This window comes from Podarcis muralis, chromosome 7 (genome assembly GCF_964188315.1).
Source record: "Podarcis muralis chromosome 7, rPodMur119.hap1.1, whole genome shotgun sequence".
In the NCBI taxonomy this organism is placed as follows: domain Eukaryota; kingdom Metazoa; phylum Chordata; class Lepidosauria; order Squamata; family Lacertidae; genus Podarcis; species Podarcis muralis.
Genome location: NC_135661.1, coordinates 8,884,924 through 8,904,481, shown reverse-complemented (window position 1 = coordinate 8,904,481; position 19,558 = coordinate 8,884,924). Strand labels below are relative to the sequence as shown.

Here is a 19,558-nt window from a genome sequence, read left to right as displayed (position 1 = left end):
ACACCCTTTCCCCACTGCCCGATGTTTTAACAATAATTTGAGAGCTTTATCAATTATCAGAATTCAGCTGAAAGGTCCAACGTACTTACTTATTTTTTAAAAAAACAATACATACCAACACACACACCCCATCATCACGTTTACAAATCTAAGCTTGCTTCTTTCCTATTCCACCCCCTCTCTTTTTCCCCCTTTGGGTAAAGGTAAAGGGACCCCTGACCATTAGGTCCATCGTGGCCGACTCTGGGGTTGCGGCGCTCATCTCTCTTTATTGGCTGAGGGAGCCGGTGTACAGCTTCCAGGTCATGTGACCAGCATGACTAAGCCGCTTCTGGCGAACCAGAGCAGTGCACAGAAACGCCATTTATCTTCCCGCAGGAGCGGTACCTATTTATCTACTTGCACTTTGACGTGCTTTCGAACTGCTAGGTTGGCAGGAGCTGGGACAGAGCAACAGAAGCTCACCCCATCGCGGGGATTCGAACCACCGACCTTCTGATCAGCAAGTCCTAGGCTCTGTGGTTTAGACCACAGCACCACCCGCCCCTAACTTTCCAGAATGCCTTCTTTGTGGGTTATTGGGAGAAAAGGTAAGGAGGAACATTGTTTTATTTATTTCCTTTAAATTAACTTATCTGAGAGGACAAGCCACATATATATATCTACTTATAAGTATATCTAGGGACGCGGGTGGCGCTGTGGGTAAAAGCCTCAGCGCCTAGGGCTTGCCGATCGAAAGGTCGGTGGTTCGAAACCCCGCGGCGGGGTGCGCTCCCGTTGCTCGGTCCCAGCGCCTGCCAACCTAGCAGTTCGAAAGCACTCTTGAGTGCAAGTAGATAAATAGGGACCGCTTACTGGCGGGAAGGTAAACGGCGTTTCCGTGTGCTGCGCTGGCTCGCCAGAGCAGCTTTGTCACGCTGGCCACGTGACCCGGAAGTGTCTCCGGACAGCGCTGGCCCCCGGCCTCTTGAGTGAGATGGGCGCACAACCCCAGAGTCTGGCAAGACTGGCCCGTACGGGCAGGGGTACCTTTACCTTTACCTTTTATAAGTATATTTACTTATAAGTATATCTACTTATCTGGGAGTAACTCTCATTGACTTTCTAGACACGCAGCAAGGCAGACTGTCAAAGGCATTCCCCAGCTTTCCTTACCTGGACCCCAGCAGCAAAAAAATATCATGGGGTACAAAAACACTCTTTGCTCTACCATCTTAATCATCGCCCACTCCTGATCGCCCACATAGCCAGTTGAATTCAGAAACCTCTTGTACAGCCCTCTGGCTTGGGTAAGTAAAACCTGCAAAAAAACCAAAACCAGTTATCAGAATCTACTATAGTCATACCTCATGTTACGGACGCTTCAGGTTACGTGTTTTCGGGTTACGGACTGCGAGAAACCCGGAAGTACCAGAACAGGTTACTTCTGGGTTTCGCCGCTCGCACATGCGCTGAATCGCGCATGCACAGAAGCACCGAATTGCGCCTGTGCAGACGCGGCGCTTCAGGATGCGAACGCTGCGCGTTGCGGACGTGCCTCCATCACAGATTACGTCCACAAACAGAGGTTCCACTGTAGTTCCTTCTGATCACGTTTAATGAGGAGGGCTTGGGCTATAAGCCCCAGGCAGCAATGAAGCCCAGGATTAAATACACCCTGACTTCCTCAGAGGAAGGTGTTGCTATAAATCTCACTAACATGAGCAATACACTCAATGTGTAAATAAAAATACAGCAAAATCGCATCTGGCATGTGAGTTACATTTAGGGCTGGGCGATATATTGATACAGCGTCCAAAAGTGGTTTGAAGTCTATACTGTGATATCGGCGTCATAGTTTTTGACCTGGCAATATATCGCAAAACGTGATGTGTGTGTGTGTGTGCTATGCAAAAATCACAATGTGGGGGAAACCGTGAAGCCAGCCAATGCCTCTACATAGCTCCAGCCTTATTTCAGACAACTTGATATATCGGTATATTGCTATGTTTAGCTGGTGATATATTGCGATGTTGGAAACCAGATATTGCACAGCCCCATATATGCAAAACCACATATACTTGAACTGCTCTCCTGTGACCCTCCTTACTTTCCTGAGCTGGCACGAGAGCAGACCTTACCCTCCAAGCAAGGCAGAGAGCTTTTAAGCACTCTGCTTTCCTTACAGGGCAAGTCACATTCAGCATACAAGCTCTGGGGTGCTCTCACGAGATCTCGTAGGGCCATCTAAGTTCCCATGAAATCTCATGAGAGGATCCCAGAGCCCAGTAGGCAACGTGGGGTGCTTAAAAGCTCTTTCCACATCAGGAAAACACAGCACAAAATGAGCTTTTTATGCTGTCCACCTTGCATGTAATTAATCTGCAAGGTTTCAATTTGCAGGGTTGAAATTGTGCAAGTCAATTGCCCATAAGATGCAATTGCACTGTATTGCAAAAATGGTATCTCACACCGATACGCCCATCCTACATTGGCTCTTCCTAGTCATCAAAATGCTAGAGAACATTGGGGTCTCATCAGCATGTGGTGGGCATGTGGGAAAGTGGCTCAGTTCCAGGAAGAATTTGTTGAAATAAAAGCAAATACTGAACCAAACACGTCTAAATGTCCAGAGCTGGTTCTGCTCAGCCTTTCTGCACGAGGTAGCACTAAGTTACAGTTCAAACCCCTGGTGGCCAGGCTTGTAATAATGAAATGCTGGAAGAATCTGGGGGGGCTGCTTCTTTGACAAACTGGTACAATGAAGTATGTTAAGCAGCACTTGTGGAAAAATTGACTAACAGAATAAAATTCACACATGGTTTAAAGCACAAAGACTCTTTTGCAATAGATGGGTACAGCTTTATTACGCACACAGCTAAAAATGAAAACAGAGGACTGCCTTCACATTATGAAACTGTTGGGTAAGCATGAAGTATATAGTTATGGGTTTGCAGGGAGCAAGGGTCTCCTAAAATTCCTGGGTGCCCGGTTCTCCCCACAGTTTCTGAAATTAGTAAATGAGGGGTTCGGTTAAAAGATTTGGCAAGGCCTAAAAAATAAGTCAAGCCAGCTTCCTCAGGAGATTGGCTGAGAGAGGTGCCATTGAAGAACAAAAACAGGCGATGGCAGAAAAGGCGGGACATTCAGTTTCAGGCAAGAAAGGGGATAGACTCCAGCTGTGCGTTAGTTTGCAAAAAGCAATAGCAGAGCTGGGAGAGCGAGGCTGCCAGGATTACAGGGGGAGTGATGTCACCCCAGGAAAAAAATATCTATGATTCCATGATTCTACTGTGGGGAGTTTGTGGGGAGTGTTGTCCCAAACTGGGGATCCCCGAAGTCTCACCACCTGCGCTGCCTGCTCCCCCTTTCCATTTTAAGCCTGGTGGACTAGACCCTACGGTCCCTCTGGGTTGCAACACCAGTCTGTAGCTCAGTGATACTGGATAGTTTTAGAAAATTTACAGTTACGTTGTACTTGAGCTCTATATAAGCAGGCCGACTGAACCCTTCAGTTCAGTTCTGTTCTGGCCTGTGAATAAGCAAGAGATGTTTGAAGAATCGCTGTGTCGTCTGATATGTTCACCCACAACTTAACACTGGCGACGAAGGTGGGATCGATGGATATCAGAGCACAGCCAGATGCGGCCACTCTCTGAGCTGAATCACTGAGCTGAATCACTGAACGTCACTTTCAATCCCTTATTTGCATAACTATCTACAGTATCCCCCCTGCTGGCCCAGGGTGAGAACTTCAGCACATAACAGATACAACATCTGCTTTGCATGCAAAAGGTCCCGGGTTCAGTCCCCGACAGCATCTCCAGGTAGGGCTTGGGTGAGAACCCTGTCCAAAACCCCAGTCAGTGTAGGAAATATTGACCCAGATGGGCCAATGATCTGTACAAGGCAGCGTCCCATGTTCTGATCCTAAGGGTCTCAAGGCTTGACTCTCCAGTCCAGCCGACTTGTCTCGTGTCTGAGTCTTTCCTGTGGGTACTGCTTTGGGTCTTGATCTCTGCCTAGTTTTGATTCTATGCCCCTATCTCTGGCCCTTCAGAACCTGAATCCCTCCTCAAAATAAAATAAAATAAAATTCTTCCAGTAGCACGTTAGAGACCAACTAAGTTTGTTATTGGTATGAGCTGAAGGTATCTGAAGAAGTGTGTATGCACATGAAAGCTCATACCAATAATAAACTTAAGGTAAAGGTACCCCTGCCCGTACGGGCCAGTCTTGCCAGACTCTGGGGTTGTGCGCCCATCTCACTCAAGAGGCCGGGGGCCAGCGCTGTCCGGAGACACTTCCGGGTCACGTGGCCAGCGTGACAAGCTGCATCTGGCGAGCCAGCGCAGCACACATGGAACGCCATTTACCTTCCCACTAGTAAGTGGTCCCTATTTATCTACTTGCACCCGGAGGTGCTTTCGAACTGCTAGGTTGGCAGGTGCTTGGACCGAGCAACGGGAGCGCACCCCGCCGCGGGGATTCGAACCGCCGACCTTTCGATCGGCAAGCCCTAGGCGCTGAGGCTTTTACCCACAGCGCCACCCGCGTCCCTTAATAATAAACTTAGTTGGTCTCTAAGGTGCTACTGGAAGGAATTTTTTTATTTTGTTTCGACTATGGCAGACCAACATGGCTACCTACCCGTAACTGATCCCTCCTGTTTTAGACCCCACCCTGGCTTCTGGAATACCTCCCTGCCCACACCTGTAGTTCCAGATCACCTGGAGCCCAGCTCTTCTTTTCCAGAGGTCAGCATTTTTGCAATGAGCACCTGTGTCTCTTACCAGGATAGCAATGAAGCTGGCCAGGAATGAGATGAAAAACACTCCGATGCCGTAAGAGAACATCACACTGCAAGGATGTTGATGGGGACCCGTGATGAACTTGACTTCCGTGTGCATCAAGAGGCACCTGCCAGACAGAAAGGAGATAGAAGGTCCATAAATAGCAGCACCCTAGAGGTCCTGGGCCCTAAGGAAGTCAGATTAGCCTCAACCAGAGTCAGGGCCTTTTCAACACTGGCTCCGGCCTGGTGGAACGCTCTGCCTCATGAGACCAGGGCCCTGAAGGATCTGATTTCTTTCTGCAGGGCCTGTAAGACAGAGTTGTTCTGCCTGGCCTTTGACTTGGAATCAACTTGATTCCCTCCCCCCCTTTCTTTTCCTTTCTCCTTCTGTGATGGAACTCCTGTTTGGGGACTTCCCTGGCTTTTTTCTGGCCCACGTAGGACCAGTCTGGATAGTTGGCCTTGGTGAAGACTTGACTTTTTCATCCCCCCCCCCCAAAGTTTTTGATTTGAGTTTCTACTGAAATAAGGCTGCATTTTAATGTTGTATCTTAAACTTGTTTTTAAGTTGTATTTTAATTAATTGTTTTTATACCTGGTGTTAGCCGCCCTGAGTCCGGTATTGGCTGGGGAGGGCGGGGTATAAATAAAAGTTATTGTTATTATTATTTATTATTAGAAGGGGACCCTAGTCCCTGATAAAGCACAATATGGACTCACAGGCCAGTGGGACAGGCTATAGAGGCTCACACAGGCAGGGCCAGTCATCGTCAGAAGGAGGCACCCCATTAGAGGCACCCCAAGTAGCCTGATGGCTGTAGCCCATGAGTGGAGAACCTCGAGGCTGGATTACTGCAACACGCTCAATGTGGGGCTGCCCTTGGAAGCTTCTGCTGGTGGCCAGAGTGCTGATGGGGCCCCTGGCTGACATCTCCAACTGGGCCAGGTTCAAGCTCCTTGTATTATTTTACAAAGCCCTGAATGACACAGGTCCAGGCTATCTCAGGGGCCAACTGAACACTTATATCTCAGCTTGATCACTGAGATCACCTGCAGGAGCGTCGTTGTTGGCGAGGTTCATCTGAGATCGACACAGAAGCGAGCCTTTAGTGTCATTAGCCAGCTCCTGCGTAAGGCTCTGCCGAGAGTGAGTCAAACATTCACCTTTTATACTAATTCTCAAATGTTTACTGAAAACTTTTCTTTGAAGCCAGGCTTTCTCCCCCCCCCCCCTTCTCTTTAAAATTATATTTTTCTTTTTATTTATTTAAACAAGGGCATACACTGCAACGACACACAACAAGAGAAGAACCACAAAATTGAATGAAAACTAAAATTAAACATACGCACAAAATTCAAATTTGGTTGTTTCATGCACATTCCTCGGGGAAAATATATGATTGGTGTTGTGGGGGTGGTAATAAGATATGTAAACAGAGATGTTTTATTTATAAATATAAGTGAAATTCTCACTTAAAGTTGTAAGAGCTGGTGGAATGGTCTTCCTTGAGAGGCTGTGGACTCCCCTTCCTTGGAGGTTTTTAAACAGAGGTTGGATGGCCATCTGTCATGGATGCTTTAGCCGAGATTCCTGCATTGCAGGGGTTGGACTAGATGACCCTTGGGGTTCCCATTCTATGATTCAATGATTACTAAGAGTCATTTGGAGCTTGTAATCATTAATATACAAAATTAAATTTTGCAACGTATTTGAAAGTGAAGCTTTTTTTGTTTGCCCTCTACTGTACCTTGATTTTTTAGTTATTTTTTCCAGCAGTAACTACAGACCAGATTTAGCTATACCATAAATCCTTAGTTAATCCCTCTAAATACTTCCATTTTCTTGTGATAACCCTCCTGGCAGCTAACAATTAATACATATTCGATTCCATAGCCAAACCATCTTCATTTGGCTCACCTTATATCCCCAGTAATGCTAAGGAAGGAATTGGTATTCTGCTTATGAAAAAAATGAAGAAGCATTTTCCGTCATAGTCAGCTGAAGAAGTGTTTAAATTGTTGTTTGGCATTGTTGCAAACCGCTTTGATTTTTTAAAAAATGGAATTGCGGTATGCAGATAGCTTTGCAATGGCTAAATAAATGTCTAATTGTTAGAGGGCTCCATTCAGTGCTGTGGAAGGTGCAAGTCTTGATTCATTCAGCAACAACTGAAGTGTGGTCAGGTTGACTCACCCATGTTCCGCAGTGAAGTTCTGATAACATTCGTAATAGTTGCCCAGCCCAAAGACGGGAACCATCAGTAAGAGAGGGACAGAGCTGGAAGAAGAAATGGACAGCGTCCCAGTTAAGACAGGCCTCCCGTAAATCTTCTTTCCAGGGACAACAAAGAAACAGGATTGGTCACAGTCCAGAGTGAGTGGATATCCGAATGTGCTTCATATGGAATCAGATATTTGGGCCCCCTTTGACTACACCGTACATTTAAAGCACCACCACTTTAAACAATCTTGGCTTCCCCCAAAGAATTATGGGAGCTGTGGTTTGTTAAGAGGGACGCGGGTGGCGCTGTGGGTTAAACCACAGAGCCTAGGACTTGCCGATCAGAAGGCCTGTGACGGGGTGAGCTCCCGTTGCCCCGTCCCTGCTCCTGCCAACCTAGCAGTTCGAAAGCACGTCAAAGTGCAAGTAGATAAATAGGTACCACTCCGGCGGGAAGGTAAATGGTGTTTCCGTGCGCTGCTCTGGTTCGCCAGAAGCGGCTTAGTCATGCTGGCCACATGACCCGGAAGCTGTATGCCGGCTCCCTCGGCCAGTAAAGCAAGATGAGCGCCTCAACCCCAGAGTTGGCCACGACTGGACCTAATGGTCAGGGGTCCCTTTACCTTTAGTTTGTTAAGAGTGCTGATAGTTGTTAGGAGACCCACCCCCCATTCTCCTCCCAGAGCTGCCATTCCCAGAATTCCTTGGGCATGGAGACTAACTGTTAAACCACTTTATAGTGTAATAAGAGAGGAAGACAAATCTTTCTTTACCAACCTTCTCCACTAACCACATTGTTGTTTGCTTGGCTGCTTAAATATATACTACTTTTGCTTTTTTAAAAACAAAACCAGGGAAGGGATACGGCGCAGGAAGACTGGAAGAAATTTAAAGAGTATCTAAAAAAATACTGTAAAATTAATGAATGTTAGAAAAATGCTGGATTGGTCATTAAGGGGGTAAAAGCAGTAAGGGATAATTTGAAGAAAATAATTGTTATTAAAACTAATTCAAAAGTAGGGTAAGGATTTGCTGGCAATTGAATTTGAAATTAGAATACAGAAAGGGAAGGTATGAGGAAGTCGTGAAAGTAAGCTAAAAGAAAGTAAAAATTGAAGCTATACGTGTTTTATTTTTTGTATTTGTATGTCATTTTTCTTTTTTTCCCCTTTTTTCTCGGTTTGTTATGGTGTTGTTAAAACTTCAATAAAAATTTAATTTAATAAAAACAAAACAAAACCTTTCTCTCTGAATGGAGGAAGCCCTATTCCAAACCATTTAAACTTACCCAGACAAAAAGATAGCTGTTCGGCCAATGTGATTTGCGTAGCTTAGAATCTAAAAAAGAAAGAAAACACACACACACAAGGGATTTTACTGCTTTGTATAGTTTTGACACAAGACGGGGAGTCACCGTTTTGATATGCATAAAATAATTGCGTGTGACAGTAATCCATCATCTTACGCTCATTTGACTTGCACAATTTCAACCACACACGGATGGAGGTGGGCTGGCTCAAATTGCACTAGTCAATTCTCAAGGAAGTTGGAGAGTTTAGCAGCTCTTTCCACGCTGAGCCTGCTTGGGCCTACCAGGTTAGTTGTTGGCTTCCATCTATCTTGGGAGACAATGGAGGAGTGAAACTTTGGGGATGGAGTCAAGCTGTTGGAATTTGCAGCGCTTGCTGTGGCTGTAGAGACCAAGGTGGGAGAGACATGTTTTGTTGCAGCTGGGGCAGATGAAGGTGTCCAGCTGTGTTCCTGAGGATGCACCATGGCACTTCTCTCTGCACTCTGCACTCTCTGTTTATTAGGTGCAAAAAGAGCTTTTAAGCTCTCCATTTTGCTTGGAAGAGCAAGGCGCGCTCAGTTCTGGGATGCTCTCGCGAGATCTCGTAGGGCAATCTGAGATTTCTCATGAGCATTCCTAGCTATTCATATGCTGATGAATTTTCAGAATAACATTTTAAAGGGGGGCAGGGAAGCACACGCACATGCAGAATTGTAGGGAACTGAACTTAAGACTGAACAGTGGTACCTTGGAAGCCGAATGGAATCCGTTCCGGAAGTCCGTTTGACTTCCAAAACGTTCGGGAACCAAGGAAGATCCTGCAGCCAACCAGAAACCAAGGAAGCCACACTGGACGTTCGAGTTCCAAAAGAACATTGGCAAACCGGAACACTCACTTCCGGGTTTGTGGCATTCAGGAGCCAAAACGTTCAACTCGAAAGTCGTTCATTAACCAAGGTACAAGTGTACTGGAAAAAGAGACACTGATTTGACAGATTCATCCATCACTCATCCCACGGAAGGGTCATGAGCGAAAGCAAGGAAGCAGGCTGCAGGAACCTGCAGCGGGGTTACACAGAGGTAAAGATAGGTGTTATTCCAGCCACTGGGAAGTTCAAAGTAAGGGCTGGCAGTGTTGGGTTTCCAGGCCATGCCAAATGCCAACATCTGGTGTTTGTGTCCTAAGAGATCTTCCTCACAGGAAGATGTGGAATCAGAGAATTGTACCATTGGAAGGGATCTCCAAGGCTCATCTTGTCCACCCTCTGCAATTCTGGAGTCACAGCTCAAGAATCCTTGCCAGCTGGCCACCCAACCTCTGCTTAAAAACCTCCAGTGAAGGAGAGGCTCCCACCTTCTAAGCTAATTCTAGTTTCTACTGTTAAACATGTCTTGCCTTCAGAAAGTGCTTCCTGAAGTTTAGCAGGAAACTCCTTCCTTGCCATTTGAATCCATTGATTTGATCCTCTCTTCTGGAGCAGCAGAAAACAAGATCGCTCCATCTTCCATGTGGCGGCTCTTCAGACTCATTTTCTCCAGGCTAAACGTCCCCAACTCCCTCAACAATTCCTCATATGGTTTGTAGACCCTTTCCTCCTGAGTCTTGTGGCTGCTTTGGGTACCCAGGCACAGGCTACACTGTGGTTTTGTGGTCCAGGCCTGAATCTTTAGGTGCCTGGGGGCAGCTTGCCCTCAGCATCTCCAGCTATTGGGGGTGGGGGGGGGTAGTACAGTGGTACCTCGGGTTAAGAACTTAATTCGTTCTGGAGGTCTGTTCTTAACCTAAAACTGTTCTTAACCTGAAGCACCACTTTAGCGAATGGGGCCTCCTGTTGCCGCCGCGCGATTTCTGTTCTCATCCTGAAGCAAAGTTCTTAACCCGAGGTAATATTTCTGGGTTAGCGGAGTCTGTAACCTGAAGCGTATGGAACCTGAGGTACCACTGTAGATGCTTGAGAACCAGGAGGAAGAGGCTGACAAGGGAAAATCCCACACCAAGGAGACAAATAACTTGTTATGCAATGGGGGTGTTTTTCTCCCCCCCCCTTCTTTCTCTTTCTCTTTCTCTTTCAGACCTGGATTTATGGGCAGCACTCATGAGAGTGAGGAGGCAAAAGTTGACAGAAGAGAAAGAGGAGGTAAGTGAAGGTGAAAAGAGAGAGAAAGAAAGAGAGAGAGAGAGAGAGAGAGAGAGAGAGAGAGAGAGAGAGAGACCTGCCTCAATCAGTCTGGCCAATGTTGGGAGTTGTAGTTCGCAACAAAGGGGGAGAAATTTGCTACTCCTTGCATTTAAATGCAAACTCTTCCCAATGCACAACTCACAAGCTCCACCCTCATCAGGCCTCCTCTCCCCCAATTTGTCCAATTTGTCTTTTAAAGCCATCCAAGTTGGCGGGCATCCCTGCCTCGCCTGGAAGTGAGTTCCATTCTTTAACCATGTGTTGCGCGAAGAAGGACTTTATTGAATCTGTTCTGAATCTTACAACATTCAGCTTCATTGACTGTCCACGAGTTCTTGTGTTAGGAGAGAGGGAGAGAAATGTTTCTTCGCCAGCTCTTTGGTTGTTGCCACTGGTAGGTAACTGGAAATGCTTTAGGTAAAGGTAAAGGGACCCCTGACCATTAGGTCCAGTTGTGGCCGACTCTGGGGTTGCGGCACTCATCTTGCTTTATTGGCCGAGGGAGCCGGCGTATATCTTCTGGGTCATGTGGCCAGCATGACTAAGCCACTTCTGGCGAACCAGAGCAGCGCATGGAAACACCGTTTACCTTCCTGCTGGAGTGGTACCTATTTATCTACTGGCACTTTGATGTGCTTTCGAACTGCTAGGTTGGCAGGAGTGGGGACCGAGCAATGGGAGCTCACCCCGTCGCGGGGATTCGAACCGCCAACCTTCTAATCAGCAAGTCCTAGGCTCTGTGGTTTAACCCACAGCCCCACCCTTGTCCCTTGCTTTACCAACCTAGCAATCCAGCTCACAAATCGTGCAGCTGCCTCCACCTGCAGAAAGTACACAGAGGACTCCTTGTGTTCCTTGAGACAGCGGTGTCCGTTCTGAGTCGAGCCAGTTGTGGAGGGACTGCTGATCACAGAGCAGGTGAAGTATTTATTTAGGTTTGTCTTTTTCTCAGAACTGTGCCCCTCTGTTCCCAAACAGTGACGCTCGCTCCTCAAGAGTGTTGTTCGAGGGCAGATGACGGCAAGGGAGCGATTTTGCGCCCGCCTCTTCCAGGACAACCTGCTCTGCTCAGGTTACTGACACCACAAACAGCAACCATTCCTTTGCGGACCACCCTAGACAACACCCACCAAACATTACATGGCTATGCATGGATGCAAGTCTATGCGTCACTTTCCCATCAGGGAGCGGATTAGCAGGTACAAGACAAGCCCAGACTCCATGGCTTTTCCCCAACAGACACTCAGAATTTTCTGCTTGTAACAGCGTGAATCTCACATCAAGGATCAGTGCTTGAGATCCAAAGTATTTGTAGTAGCCTGCTGTAGGAGGCTGTATCACATGATGCAGGTCATGTGATTGTATATCTCAGGCCAGTTATGGTTCCCCCCCCCCCTAGTAGATCGTTAACCAAAAGAGCAAACATCTTACTTGTTTTTTTAATAATGCTCCCTGCAACTCTGTGTTCAGGATAGCAAGGAAGGTGTCAAACTGGCCAGCAATATAGCAGAATGAACAGGCCGTGGTGGAAGGTAGAGAAACTACAAGCAGGAAAGGTGTTCATGAAATTTTGGAGAGCCTCCATGGGCACGCACCATGTTCTTAGGGTTATACACCTATACACACCACACCACAACCTCACAAAAAATGTCCCCAGCCCTGTATGAAAATAAAATAAAGGGGAATCACTCCCAGAATTTGCAGGTATCAAATTCATGTTCTCTAAGAATGTTTGAAGAGCCTTTTGGATCAGGGGAAAAACAATGCTGTCCAGGGTTGTAAAGACCGCGGAGAGAATAAGTGGGTGCACTCTTCCCACCTTGGATCAAATCTATGCTTCCAGGTGCCATAAGAAAGCTGCAGAGATAGCGCAGGATAGTGCGCACCCCGGAAATGATCTCTTTCAGCTTCTGCCTTCTGGAAGAAGGTACAGGGTTATAAAGACTAGGACTAGCCGCCTGAGAAACAATTTCTACCCAAATGCAATTTTGGTTTTAAATGCAGTATAAGGAGTATACTCTATGGGAGTATATTGTATTTTAAAATGGGGTATCATAGTTTTGAGGGGGCCAACCAGGTTGGAATAGCTGGGATAGCAGGCTTGTTGGTTTCTGAATGTCTTATGTAGATTTTCTCAATTTCGTTGTTCTGTATGGGACAATGATTATAAAGATTATCGTATCGTTCTCACAGCAACCACCCAGGACCCAAACACAAGAGTGCTTTCTCTACCTGTGTGCTCCAGCAGAGCATTTCTGCTTCTGACTGTGGAGCATAGCTATCATGGCTAGTAGCCATTGATAGCCTTTTCCTCTGTGAATTTGTCTAATCCTCTTTTAAACCCATCCAAGCTGGTGGTCATCACTGCCTCCTGTGGGAAGGAGTTCCATAGGACTGCATGAATTTTGGTAATTATTAATTTTAAGTGTGTGTGCATTCATTGCATTTAGGTCCCATCTTTTCCTCCAAGGAGCTCAAGGTGGCGTACATGGTTCCCCTTGTCATTTAATCCCCACCACAATCCTGTGACATAGGTTAGGCTGAGAAGCAGGGACTGGTCCAACATCACCCAGTGAACTTAATGGCTGAGTGGGGATTCGAACCCTTGTCTCCCAGGTCCTAGTCAAAAACTCTAACCATTATGTGCCACACACCTACACTCCAATACAAACCCACACCCATATACATTTATCTTATATGAAGCTGCCCATCTTTCCCAATACAGTGATATCATGGTTTAAGAACAATTTACCATATTTTTCGCTCTATAAGACGCACCAGACCACAAGACGCACCTAGTTTTTGGAGGAGGAAAACAAGAAAAAAAATATTCTGAATCTCAGAAGCCAGAACCGCAAGAGGGATCGCTGCGCAGTGAAAGCAGCAATCCCTCTTGCTGTTCTGGCTTCTGGGATAGCTGTGCAGCCTGCATTCGCTCCATAAGATACACACACATTTCCCCTTACTTTTTAGGAGGGAGAAAGTGAGTCTTATAGAGCAAAAAATACGGTAGTTTGTGAACAACTTGGATTAAGAACGCTGCAAACCCGGAAGTAGGTGCTTTGGTTTGTGAACTTTGCCTTGGAATAAGAACATGTTTTGCTTCCTGTTGAGCGTGTTCCATTTGTAAACTGAGTCCCCCACTGCTATGGGAAAGCACGCCTTGGTTTAAGAACGCTTTGGTTTAAGAACGGACTTCCGGAACGGATTAAGTTTGTAAACCAAGATACCACTGTTTGGCCTTCCCTGCTAGTGAGTCTTTAGGGTCATCGTGGATCGCTCTGCCTTTTCTTCAAAGCATCATAACAGCCCACAGGAATCATGTCAGTATCTGTTTTAATGTTTTGCATTTTGCTATTATGCACTGACTCTCTGCTTGCGATTTCTTTGTCACAATCTGTGTGAATCGCACAGCTTTTGCCGCATCAAGCAGTAAGCGCACTCCTGACAGTAAGAGCTGTTCGACAGTGGAATTTGCTGCCAAGGAGTGTGGTGGAGTCTCCGTCTTTGGAGGTCTTTAAGCAGAGGCTTGACAACCATATGTCAGGAGTGCTCTGATGGTGTTTCCTGCTTGGCAGAGGGTTGGACTCGATGGCCCTTGTGGTCTCTTCCAACTCTATGATTCTATGATTCTAAGCGGTGTACGAAGTTATTCTTAAAAATATACAAGCTGTTACCAAAACGAAATTTACCTGGGGCGGCCGGTTTTGTAGATTCTGGTTGTATTTCATCTTCAGGTCTATGTAAAGGTGCCAGGTGTAATTGACAGTATACAAGAAGGAGGCAACATAGAAGATCTGGAAAAAGGAGGAACATGGTTGGGCAACATGCGTGACCCACAATTCTGCAATCACACTGTGTATAAACTTGGGATCTGTGCGAGTATGGAATCCTTTACTCAGCCAAACTCCCTCCAGCTCCTTGGGATTTCACTAAGAACTGCCTGCATGCTGTCAAAATGATTTTCATCATTTTTGAAGCCGCTTACTTCTAAAAAATAAAAATAAAACGTGCCATTTTCAGGATGCTGAATTCTGGGAGCTGTACACAAATGACACAGAATTGCAGAATATGAGGTTTTAAGTGGTTATTTGCATTTTAAAATGACTGGCATATTCTTGGATTTTAAAATGGCTTTTCCAGCACCCACCTGCCATAATAACTGTTCCTATAAGAAGAAAAATGACAAATCCAGAGGAAGAAAAGTTCTGCATATTATTGTTAGTATTATTTCTGGGTTAGCGGAGTCTGTAACCTGAAGTGTGTGTAACCCGAGGTATGTAACCTGAAACACCACTTTAGCTAATGGGGCCTTCTGCTGCTGCTGTGCCACCGGAGCACGATTTCTGTTCTCATCCTGAAGCAAAGTCTGTAACCTGAAGCGACTCCACTAACCCAGAAATAATACCTCGGGTTAAGAACTTTACCTCAGGATAAGAACAGAAATTGTGCTCCAGTGGTGCAGCGGCAGCAGGAAGCCCCATTAGCTAAAGTGGTGCTTCAGGTTAAGAACAGTTTCAGGTTAAGAACAGACCTCCAGAACGAATTAGGTTCTTAACCCGAGGTACCACTGCTGGTGTCTTCAAACTGTTCTCCAACAGGAGAGAAAGATCTTAAGAACTTTTCTATAAGCAGGGCAAGCGTGGGGAAGAAAAGGCCCATAACACCGTCCTGAAAGACCTACATTGGCTCCCAGTACGTTTCCGAGCACAAGTCAAAGTGTTGATGCTGACCTTTAAAGCCCTAAACAGCCTTGGTCCTGTATATCTGAAGGAGCGTCTCCACCCCTATCATTCATACCAGATGCTGAGGTCCAGCTCCGAGGGCCTTCTGGCGGTTCCCTCCCTGTGAGAAGCGGTTGGAACCAGTTCATACCAGTTGGATCCAGTCCAAGAGGTTCAAACCTGCCCAAACCAGTTGGAAAAGGTTCAGGTAGGTTCCAACTTGCCCAGAGCAGTTTGAACTGGCCCAGACATGCAAACATGCAAGTGTCTCACCAGACCCAGCATTCAGTCAGTCAACCAGCTACAACCAGCTACAACCAGCTACAAATCCACCTGTTAACCTAATTCAACCAACATTTTACCATCTTCCTCATAAGATTATCATGGGTGGGCTTTGTCAAAAGTCTTATTGAAATCAAGATACACTATGTCCACAGCATTCCCCCAATCCACCAAGCTTGTAACTCTATCAAAAGAAGAAATATGATTTGTCTGGCATGACTTAGTTTTTGAGAAACCCATGCGGGGTCTTAGGAATCACAGCATCCTTTTCTAAATGCTCATAGGCTGACTTTTGAATTATCTGTTCTAGGACCTTTCCTGGTATTGATGTCGGTGTTCACCTGGGTCTTCTTTCCCCCTTTTTTGAAGATGGGGACTGTTATACTGAAGTTCTCACCCTGGGCCAGCAGGGGGATACTGTAGATAGTTATGCAAATAAGGGATCGAAAGTGACGTTCAGTGATTGGATACTTTTAGAAAGTTGTAACAATGATGTGTACTGGAGCTCTATATAAGCAGGCTGACTGAGCCCTTCAGCTCAATTTCTGTTCTGGCCTCTGAATAAAGAAGAGCTGTTTGAAGAATCGCTGTGTCGTCTGATATGTTCACCCACAACTTAACAGGGACAACATTTGCCTGCCTCCAGTCTGTAGGGACTTCACCCGTTCTCCAGGAATTCTCAAAGATTATAGACCGAGGCTCTGAGATTACATTCTCCAGCCCCTTTAGTACCCTTGGGTACAGCTCATCAGACCCTGGAGCTTTGAATTTGTTTAAGGTAGCTAGGTGTTCCTTTCCCACCACTTCTCCTCTATTGGACTGCAGTTCCCTCCTTGCATTGTTTATTGTGTTATCACCAGGTTGGGCACGGCTTTCCTTTTGGATAGAGGTCAAGTAGGTGCTGAGCAGCCTCCACCTTCTCTCTGTCACTCAAGAGCATTTCTCCGTTTTCTCCCCGCAGAGGACCTAGCACTTGCTTCTTCTTCCTGCTGCTTTGAACATAACCAAATAAACCTTTATTGTGTGGCAAGTCCCCCTCCCCCCTTGAGAAATAAATACACATGACACGGTATTTAAGGTTAATGGGCGAAAACAGCCACAACTTTATTGATTGCAGGAATTGAGCGGTATTGGCTTAGGCCTATCGGCTATCAGCTGGAGAGGCGAAGAGAGGGCGGTCCTCAGGCACTCCGGGCATAAATAGCCCAGGCCACCACCACCCCGACCAGCCGATTGGCTAGGCAGGGAGATGAGACGCCCGAGGATTCCCTCATTCTTGCGGGGGCTGTGAGCCAGCCCCCGCGTGCGTGGGGAGGGCGTGGGCCCACAACCCCACCTCCTCTTCAGTTCGGAAGTGGCTTTATTATCTTCCACCTCTCTTGCAAGCCTGAGATCATTCTGAGCTTTAGCCCACCTGACCTTTCCCCCTGTCACTGTTGGCTACTCATGTATACTCTTCCTTCACAATTCCCCTTTAAACCCACAGTGTGAATGTGGCCTAGGTTAGCCCTCTTGGCCAGGATTCCAGCAATAAGTGGGTCCTGATCCACATCGAGAATAGTAAACAGCTGCTCTCTCCCGTGTTCCGTGCTCTTCCAATGCCCACCTGCCTCAGCCGATGGAATGTCCACATTCAAAAAAGCATGAGAAACTGTTAGCCTGGCCATGGAATTTTCCACCACAGGAGAGGACATTTGAACCTCCGGTATGGTGGTTCCTCCTCCCTCTTTGTCGTCTAGAAGTCTCTGGAAACACACTTTAGAAGATTAAATGAGAATTCCTGGGACTAGAGGAATATAATTATTGGGGTATCTTCCTCTCTCTGGTGTCCACCCTTCCTCCTTTTGGTCCTTCTTATCACCCGGAAAGGTGACCCCAACAGCTTCTGAGAAGAGAAAATGGTGGTGCCTAGGCCCTAAAGTTGCGGAAGTTGGTGGGGATGTTAAGTCAGAAAGCCCAGTCTGTCTCCTCTCTACCCTAGGCTGTTTAAGGATAGTGAATAGTGGAAGCAAATCATGGCACGTGGCAGCGGTGGCCTCCACAAATGGTTGGTTCTGCAGTTGACGAATCCTGTTATTTTGCTGGGGTTCCTCCTTCCCACCAGCTCATTTCCTGCTCCTGAGTATACGTGGTATGAAGTGATCACCCCAAGGCAGTTGGTGCTTTTTGGAGGGAAAGCCAAGAAGGATGACCTTTCCTATATCCTCAATGTATCAGGAAAGGACTACATCATTCAGTTGAAGCCCAGGAAGGATGACTTCATGGTCAAAAACCTCCCACTCTTCACATACGGTTCCCAGGGCAGACGGATCGAAAGTCATCCCTACATCCCTCTTGAATGCTACCACGAAGGGCATGTGGATGGCGTAGCCAATTCGCTTGTGGTTCTTAAGACCTGCTCTGGCTTGACAGGATTCCTAAGTATCAAGAGACAGAAATTATGGCATAGAGCCTTTCCACGATTCTTCAGCTTTTCAGCACCTTCTCTACCTGATCAACGAACCAAAGCCTTGTATGTGTGGAATGAGAGCTCCAGTTGCAAAACGTCAGGCAGAAGAACTGAGGGCGGAAAGGGGGACCCGGCGTGACCCAAGGCACCCAAAATACATTGAGCTTTACATTGTTGTGGACGAGAAGCTGTTTCAGTTTGAAGGTGCCAATGAAACCAGGATGGCATACCTCATTTTGGACATAGTTAACTTAATGGGTGTGCACTTCCGGGTGCTGTACACAAGTATTGTCCTGATTGGACTGGAGATCTGGAACACAGGCAACCCTTTTGAGGTTACAAATAATGTTGGGTTATTTAAATTGTTGTAAAAGTAATAAATAATAAATCGCCTGCCAACCTAGCAGTTCGAAAGCACCCCCGGGTGCAAGTAGATAAATAGGGACCGCTTACTAGCGGGAAGGTAAACGGCGTTTCCGTGTGCTGCGCTGGCTTGCCAGATGCAGCTTGTCACGCTGGCCACGTGACCCGGAAGTGTCTCCGGACAGCGCTGGCTCCCGGCCTATAGAGTGAGATGAGCGCACAACCCTAGAGTCTGGCAAGACTGGCCCATACGGACAGGGGTACCTTTAAAAGTGATAAATATTATTTTTTAAAAAAATAAAAATAAAAATATGATATAAAACATCAGTCATTAAAAACTTCCCTAAGACAGCCTTCAGATCTCTTCTAACAGGAGGTCCAAGGATGCCTTGAAATGTCCACAAGCATTACTCTTTGGAATCTGTACAGTTCAATCCTTCCTTTACTTTGCAAAAGCGTCAGGAATCAACTTTGTCAACATCTGGGCTGCTGCCTTGCAGATTCCCTCCAACCTGTGAGCTGGTGAATTGCCTAAACCATCCTGGTAGCTTCCACAGCCTTGGCACAATGAAAGTGATAGCGGCAAGAACCAGGACTCCTAGAGGGATCACTGTTTCAAAAGTTCGTTTCACGACTTTTGTGCTCCAGTTCTGCCTTGGAGACCCACCATCAATGCTTCCCCCAGAGCCCCAAAACTTGCAGTTCGGAGGGGCCCAGCCGTTGTTGCAGTGGCAGTTATTGCGGTTGTTACAAACACCTCTGTCACTGCACTGTTTATTGGGATCACACACTGCCTTCTTCCTGAAAATGCACGTCTGGTTCTTGCAGAGTTTCCCAGGGCCACATGGAGTGCCGTCAGGCACCATTCCGAGATCCACCAAATCTGTCCCGCCATGGTAGGCCACGCTCCAGCAGCCAGCACCAGCGCCTGACAACTCAGTGGGAGTCACGGTATAGTGTGGTATTGAAGGTACGTCTCTGACGTTGCTACACTGAATTCTCCCGCACTTTACGTCTTGAGGCTGGCATTTCACAAAAGTACTTCCTGACCAATCCCTGCCACAGTTGCCATACTTATCCCCCACAGTATTCCGAGACTGAAAGCAGGATGCTGGAGCCGCTCTGGCTCCATAGCCAAAGATCCTGGCGCACAGGTAGTTGTGAGTCCAACACTGCTTGGCATAACAATGGGAATCGTGTTTGCTGCACGGCGTCCCGTCTTGCATGTACACATCATTGGGGCACCACTCAGATTTCCCACTACAGTACTCGGG

At 46.7% G+C, this 19,558-nt stretch overlaps 1 protein-coding gene and 1 long non-coding RNA gene across 2 annotated transcripts in view; one reads left to right on the top strand and one right to left on the bottom strand.

Annotated features, from left to right (window-relative positions):
* Positions 1-19,558, bottom strand: part of TMEM116 (transmembrane protein 116) — a 41,066-nt gene that overhangs the window by 6,023 nt on the left and 15,485 nt on the right. Inside the window, exons 5-9 of the mRNA XM_077931166.1 lie at positions 14,159-14,263; positions 8,284-8,333; positions 6,969-7,052; positions 4,773-4,899; positions 1,156-1,300 (exon numbers count right to left, since the gene is read on the bottom strand). Of these exons, the coding sequence (XP_077787292.1) occupies positions 1,156-1,300; positions 4,773-4,899; positions 6,969-7,052; positions 8,284-8,333; positions 14,159-14,263 (511 nt within the window). The remainder of the gene's footprint in view (positions 1-1,155; positions 1,301-4,772; positions 4,900-6,968; positions 7,053-8,283; positions 8,334-14,158; positions 14,264-19,558) is intronic.
* Positions 10,596-15,816, top strand: LOC144328368 (uncharacterized). The gene is made up of 4 exons (XR_013393554.1): positions 10,596-11,384; positions 12,310-12,393; positions 15,270-15,398; positions 15,783-15,816. It is a non-coding gene; the product is annotated as an uncharacterized LOC144328368 (long non-coding RNA).